Raw genomic sequence first — 7610 nt, forward strand, 5'->3', positions numbered from 1 at the left:
CCATCTGGGATTCCACTCCCAGGTCGTCTCAACCCTTCCACCAGGCTGCCTGTCTGTTTCTTGTTCTGGGTGATGTCTGGTTTCTTGGCCCACTCAGGGGTTAAGGTAGAATGGGCAGAAGATAGAATGCAAGTCACCATGGCAACCAGGCTACCGGGTTGCCTCAGCTGGTAAGCCCTTGGGGCTGAGGTTCTTCTCGGAGAGAGATGGGGGTGGGGTTGCCATGGGGCAATGTTTGAGGCACCAGATGCTCTGGGAGGACCTGGAGGAGTACCAGGTGAGTGGGCAGGGGATTCTGGGTAGAGGTGGGCAGACCCCGAGGTGAAGAGTAAGGGGGAAAACTCTTGCCTGGAGATCTGGTTGGGTCATCATGGCCCTGGTCTTGACTGAACCAGCACCCATGGGCCCAGTCCAGCCCTCTGAGGCCACCCCTTGAGGTCTCTCTAGGGCTTTAATCTTGTCTCTGATCAACTCACCAAGCCTGCACCAATAGCTCCTTCTCAAGTTGTCAGAGAATGAGGAGAGAGATACGGGATCCCGTTCCTTCTCCTCCGCTGCCAACTCAGACAACCACGACCTCCAGAGGGATGCCTTCCCTTCCCCAGAGGGGTCAGGTCTGGGGCCAAGTGCAGGACTGGGTTGAACAGGCTGCTCATCTCTTTGCGGTTTGCCACAGGCCCTGACCTTCCTGACCAGAAATGAGATTCTATGGTGAGTAGAACTGACCCCCGAGCTCTAGACCTTTCCCTCCGCCTTCCCCTCGAGCCAGGGTCTTGCCCTGAGTCACCCCCACTCCGGTCCCCGAGTGTGGTCCCTGCTTAGAGCCATTGAACCCTGAAGATGGGCTGGGTCCGCGGGTCACGATTCCCAGAGCGCACCTGGAGTTGATGGAAACATCAGGCTGTTGGCTACTCCCTGTAGCCTACGGTCTAGGGGGGAGGGTTGCAGCACACACCTGCAGAGAGTTTCCTTGGGATATGGAGGGAAGCAAGGAAAGGGTTTAGGAATCATGTCTGACTCCTATTTTGACCATTCACTGGCTGGGGGAACTTGGATGTGTCCCTAAATCTCTCTTGTGTTGCCTGCCCTCTTTCCTCTCCCTTCCTCCCCCGGCCTCTCTTCAACGCCTATTGAGCGCCAGAGTGTGGAAATGCTACAAGGGACCCCTCATGAACTGTGGAGAGAGTGAATGAGATGGGGGCAGTCCTGGTGTTTGGTCAAACCTATTAGAGGCTTGGGCGAAGGGGGAGGTAGTACACAAGAAGAGGGAGGTTAGGGACAATGATGGAGCCAGAGGAAAACCCAGGGAGGTTTCCAAGAGTTAAAAGCAACAGAGGCGCATAAGGTTACATAGGCAATCCCACAACAGTGGGGATCTATCAGCAGGCGCTTGATAGGCACTCAGGCTAAACAGGTGGGAGAGGGAGAGTGGGAGTGCGTCCACAAATGCATATATATAGGTTTGACAGAGACTATCGGTACTTGCATCTTTACTTTTGCTACAAAGATACCCATAAATGTGGTGGAGCACACTGGAGGCAAAGTCTGAAATACTTTTTACACATAGACAAACACTTGCTGGGTCAGGGGATCAGGACTGTCATCTGAGCGACAGCAAGCTGGGTTGGCATCACATGGCTCACAAAGGTCATGGTCTACATCCTGCTTCGGCGAGTGGTGACTGGGGTTTCAGAAGCGTATGGACAGACGACGACTAGTCTGTTTCCAGCCAGAGGATAGAAGAGTGATGGAAATGGACAGACTCACAGAAACCACCAGTCCAACGGACCTTGCAGACGTCAGTCTCCACAACCCCGAGACCAGAAGAATGAGACGGTGCTGGGCTCCCACAGCCAACTGCTCTGACAAGGATCCCACTAGGAAGTCCCGGATAGAGTGGGGGTGGGGGGTGGGGTAGAAATACCAAACAGAACTAAAAATCATAATTTAAAAGACAAGGCATACAAGTCAGCTAGAGACGGGTGGGACTCCAAAGATGGTGGCCCTTATCAGATCTGGAACCGAACTCACCAACTCATTACATTAGAATAACCAACCACTTAAAATCAAAAGAGCAGCGTTTACCCAAAGACAACATTCAGAGGGTTAGGAAGGAAGGAGGCATGGGCATGGGAAACACAGAGAGGAAGCGGGGGTAAGTGATGGTATACTCGGGGGATTGCAGTGGGTGAGGTGAATTGGAATAGTTGTGAATTGTTGAATGGAAAACTACGGGCTGCTCTGTAAACCATCACCTAGTTTACAATAAAAGTTTGTTTGTTTTTTAAACAAAGACAAAACCTATTAGAGAAATCAATGAGCATACCAAGATACTACTCCTTTCCTCTCATCTCCTCTGCTTGGCCTCACCCTCCCCAGCCATCACCCGGAAACCATGCTTCTTGCTCAAAGTCTCTGGAGGGCAATGACTGCTCAACAAGTACCAACGGGGACTGAGCGTGCACAGGGCACAGGGAGCCACACAGACTGGGGACAGTCATGGGGCCCTGTTAGCTTCCCTTTAAAAATGAGCTTCACTTACTTTTAAACATGTGGCAACATATGACAAAACTCCACATGACCCACACGCTACCACCTCCATCCTCCCTGTTACTGAATTATCAAGTACCTTAACCTATCGTTCATGATGCTCATACTTATATAAAGATGATATATCCTTAGGTCCACATTGATGTTCACATGGCCTTATACCAGTATAGAAATGTCACTGCTGTGGTTTGCGGTATCCTTGACTCGACTGGCCTCCTGCCTTACCTAGCGTGATGCCCTTCTGCAGGCACGGCCCCTCCTGTTGGCCAGTCTGAAATACGTGAGACGCAGTTTCACCATGCTTGCTTCCAAAGAGCGTGGGCTGTGTGTCTTCCAACATCCATCGGTCCACTCTCCTGGCCCACTCTCCTGGCCGTCCACCAACCCTGCCATGCTTCCCTGCCCTCTTGGTCTTCCTTGTTCATGGCCTCCTGTTGTATGCACGTGCAGTGGTTGAAAATACCCTGGCTTGGCCCGGTGCCCTTAGTCTGCCAAGTGAAACCTTTGCTCTTTAACAACCTGCCGCAGATTGACCTCCACGTTGACCTTTGATTTCCTGACATTTTATCTTCATCAGTCAGGGCTTCAAAACCTCTTACTTTCAGTAAGCCAGGTGGGTCACCTGCACATCACCAGTTGTTAATGAGCCTTCCTTCGATCCTGAGGATGTGCTTTCCCCGCATACAGCTCAGCTTTGGGGATTTGCTCAGCCTATAGATCAGCTGAGCATGGGCGAAAGGGTGTACCTGATGCCCGCCTTTCCTGATGTAAGCCTGGCCTTAACCCCTTGTGCTGTTCATAGACTGCCTCTTGGTGTAGAAATAATACTGAAGTCTTGATATCACTAGTACAATATGGCATGCTATATTGTTAACAAGATATTACACTTACTCACACAGTTGTCAAAAGTAGCAGGCAAATACATAATGAAAATTAAAAAATAACAAGTAAGCATGGCTAGGTAATTCGAATGGAATAGAATGTTCTAAGTGAGAAGTCAGTATCTCCTCCTTCTCAGACTGTCTCCCTGAGGGTGGCCACTGTTCAAGTTTGTTTCTCTTCTAGCCTCCGGGAATACATTTGGATGCATAAATCTACAGACATGCATATCCGCCAACCCTCAGCTTCATACTGCAAGCAGGGAAGCATTCAATCAGAGTGCTCTGCCCCTTCTATTTCTTCCTCCTGGACAGTTTACCTAAAACACCTAGAGCATGCATTGCCTCATTGCCTCTAGTGGTCTACAGAGCAATCCTCTGTTAGGGACGCTTAAGTTCTTTATAGTGTCCAGTGTTACAAATAACGCTGTACGCGTCATCTGTGTAGGAGTCCTGGTGGCAGAGTGGTTACCCATTGGTCTGTGATCCACAAGGCCAGAAGTTTGAAACCACCCATTGCTCCTCAGGAAAAAAGACTGGGCTTCCTACTCCCAGGAATGGTTCCCGGCTCTGACACTCACAGGGTCGGGTCCGCCCTCTCCTACAGGGTCGCCATGAGCTGGCATCACTCGATGGCAGTGAGTTTTGTTTGGGGGTTTGAAACATTGATGTAAAAAGGTCATCCAACGTCTGAGAATAAATCCATAGGGGGAAATCCTAGAAACGCTGGCTAAAGAGTTTGCCTTCAGGTGTGTACCATCGAGCCCAGACGGACTCCTAGCGAGTAGAATGGCCTCACTGGGAAATCCAGATGGGAGCGGCTTGCTAAGTCTTTCCTGCTGTGCAGCGGGTGACTGGTGTGTTCTAACAGCTCACCTTTTGGTTAGCAGCCCTTTGCTTAACCGACGTTCCACCAGGGCTCCTTGGGAGAGGACCAGAGAAGCACTGGGAGGCTGGCGATGCCCACGTGACCCTGGCCCAGATAGGGAAAGCCCTCTGACTCCGCCCCTCTGTGTGCATCCAGGGGCTTCCGGTGAAGAGCTCCTGGCATGGCCATCGGTGGAAGATCGCCCTTAAAAAGGAAGAGCATCTCTGCTTGTCAGGGAGATTGTTAAGCAGAGAAATCGAAGGCCAGGGGACATCTGTTAGCATGCTCTGTTAGCTCCCTTTCCTCCCCATACAAGGAATGGAACAGAGGTGAACCCATCAGGACTCAAAGAACCTCAGAGACGGCAGCGAAGCGGATGAGAGAGGTCAGCAAAAAGTCCGGAGATGGAAGGCAGATGGGCCCGCGACACAGGCTCCGCAGAAAGGAGGAGGGCAGGTTGCCTTCGATAGTTGGGAGGGTGGAAGGAAGCATTCAGAAAGGCTCAGGAGCCAAAAATTCGGGATCAGGCTGAAAACAGAAAGAAAAGTCTTCTATGATGCTTTCTCATGTCCTGTGTTTCTCTGGGCTCCCCCATCCCCACCCCAGCAGAAGGCTCACCCCTGGAGGGAGCCGCAGCAGACCGGCTCTTGACTCAGGGCCTCGCCCGGGCACAGAGGAGAGTGGGTGACTTCCCGCCAGCCTTTTAGAGCCGTCTCCCACGTCGGGGTTGAGAGCCAAGGGGCACTGCGGATTTGAAGGAGGAATATAAAAAGCCTCCGCTAAAGCGTGTCGCCATGACATTTCAGAGCACTTGAGATAATGAGAAGATCCTAAAAGCTTCCTTTCAGAGAAGGGAAAAAAACCATTGCTCCCAGAGGGTCAGGAGTCAGGATAGCTTTGGGCTTGTTATGTTGGAAGACAGAAGCTAATCACCTTCAAAACCTCAGGGGAAAATGGCTTCTCATCTAGAGTTAAGTCCTAGCTCAACCATAGGCAGGATGTCAACATTGTTTGGCACGAAAAAACAAAAACAAAAACAACGCCCAAACTCCAGGGCATCTTCTCTGTGGAAGGTTCAGGAAGGATGTGCTTTACTCATTCGTTCACACGAGCTGAAAACAAAAGAAAAACCAAGACGGAAAAGGAGTAGGGCAGTGGTTCTCAACCTTCCAAATGCCATGGCTCTTTCATACAGTTCCTCGTGTGGTGGTGACCCCCCAACCATACCATTATTTTCGTGGCTACTCCATCACGGTCATTTTGCTACTGTGATGAATCAGGCGACCCCTGTGAAAGGGTCGTTTGATCCCCAGAGGGGTTGCAGCCCACAGGTTGAGAACCACTGGACTAGGGTTTCGGCGAACAAAGAATTCCCGCACCGAGGAAGACCAAATGAATCCCCAGGGTGATGGTGAAGGGGGTCCCGAGCATGACAGGGGACAAAGGGCCTGCAGAACCATCGGTCCAGACTAAAGCGTGGGGTCAGGGCCTCCAGGCGTGAGGTCCTCAGGAAAAGAAGACTGCCTCTAGACTGCCCCATAGTCCCTGACTACTGAAGCCATCCAATGGCTTCGTGCTGGGGAGTGGGGGAAGGAGAAGTGCTCAGAGTGAGCTAAATCCTCTTGTCGTTTTTAGTTTTCCTTCCTGGTAGGAAGTCACAAGACAATCCCTTAATGAAAAAGAAAATCCACGATTAGCAGTATCGGCATAGGTTTAGAGGGATCGGTTTTGAGCAGCAACCAAGAGCGACAGGAAGCTGTTTCCTACATGCGGTCTCTCTGGAGGACAGGGTGGCAGTCTGCGGAACTGAGACCTGGTCATCCTCCCTGGACACCTGGTCGCGCTTCTTGTCTTTTGAACCCACGAGAGAACTGTATTGCTTTGGGAAACAAGGCTGGGGCGACCGCACACAGGGGGCCCTGCGGGTACCAGGGCAAAGGCTTGGCTGCAGACTGAAAGATGGGTCATGGAAGCCCAGCAGAGGCAGTCTGTCTCTGCACAAACATGCAGGCCGGCAAACCCTCTGTGGCGGCTCCACTCAGTAGTGTAGGTTTGCTTTCAGCCAGGGGACACACACACACACACACACACACACACACACACACACACGAATACTAGGTTTGCTCCCTGGACAAGGCCTGGGCGTGGCAGATCACACACTTGTGTGAGAGACTTGTCTGAGAAGGAGCAAGTGGGGTGACCTCTGGCCCAGCAAGCATTGACGCGGATCCTCAGGTGCTCTAGCAGCGAGGGGGAGGAGGGGAGCAGCAGGCATGCAGTGCTCAGGAGAGGACGTGGCCAGCGTGGCTGTTGTGGCTGCGCAGGGCCAGTCTAAGCCCTGGCCACTTGTGACCGGTGTTCCTTTGTGGCCCCTGACCGTGTGTTGTGATTTTCTGAGGGAGGTGACAGAGATGGCTGGATGACAGCCCAGGGCAGGGATCCGGCTAGCTGGACAGAAAGTCTCTCAGAGACCGGTGGACAGAGGTAACCTTTGAAGGGGATGACTGCGTCCTGGGCTAACACATTTCCACCTTCTTATCTGTCGCTTGCATCAGGACACCAAGGACTGGTCACCTGGCGTGCAGAGGGCAGATGGCGCGTGCTGGGCGGGGCAGGCACGTGTGCGAGACCGGTCTTGGGGCCAGCTCCTTCCTCAGTGCAGGCCTGCCTTGGCTCTGCTCTCCCACATTCCCCCCTCCGTTGGGGCTCTGGAATAGTGGCATCCCTGGGGGCTTCAGATCAGCCCTCTCGAACCTCGGGTTGGACTGGCTGCTCCAGAGATCCTTCTTTCTAGGGGTCTTTTCTGGGTTCCGCCTCCAGGCCCTGCTGGGGAACTTCTCTTCCCTGCCTGCGAACCCCCACTCTGCAGCTTGTCCCTTGGGGCTTGCTGGCCAGGGACCCTGAACTGACCGCTGCCCAAGCCACTGCCTGGTCAGCCTCACCGACTCTGAGCTCTTTGGGCCTGGCTCACGGAGAGCTCCTGACCTGATCTTGGGGTGTGGGCCTGCAGGGGGGACCTGAGTTCTGCTCGTGGCGCTCGTCCATGAGGCCACTCCTTGCTCTTGGCTCCCTTCTGGGCTCCCAGGATGTTACAAGCTCTGGGGCCTCACCTGGCCTTCAGCCCGTGTCCAGCCAGGGTGCTGTCAGGTCAGCCGATAGCTGGGTAACAGGACTGTTCACGGTAGCCCAGCTGCCTGAGTCTGAGGCTCAGCTCTGCTGCCTCCCAGCGGCGAGTTTCCTACCCTTGCTGTGCCTCAGTTTCCACACGTGTAAAACAGCGAGACGTGGCAGTCACAGATGCTGCCTTCACGGGT

General features: G+C 53.0%; 1 protein-coding gene across 1 annotated transcript in view; it reads left to right on the plus strand.

Moving 5' to 3' along the window:
- The first annotated feature begins 223 nt into the window (after positions 1 to 223).
- The window catches only part of CIB4 (calcium and integrin binding family member 4), a 75846-nt gene continuing 68459 nt past the window's right edge, over positions 224 to 7610 (plus strand). Inside the window, exon 1 of the mRNA XM_013004662.1 lies at positions 224 to 277. Coding sequence (XP_012860116.1) covers positions 224 to 277 — 54 coding nt within the window. The remainder of the gene's footprint in view (positions 278 to 7610) is intronic.

The sequence above is a fragment of the Echinops telfairi genome, unplaced genomic scaffold (genome assembly GCF_000313985.2).
Source record: "Echinops telfairi isolate 266 unplaced genomic scaffold, ASM31398v2 ScPeMD7_9;HRSCAF=40, whole genome shotgun sequence".
Taxonomy (NCBI): Eukaryota; Metazoa; Chordata; class Mammalia; order Afrosoricida; family Tenrecidae; genus Echinops; species Echinops telfairi.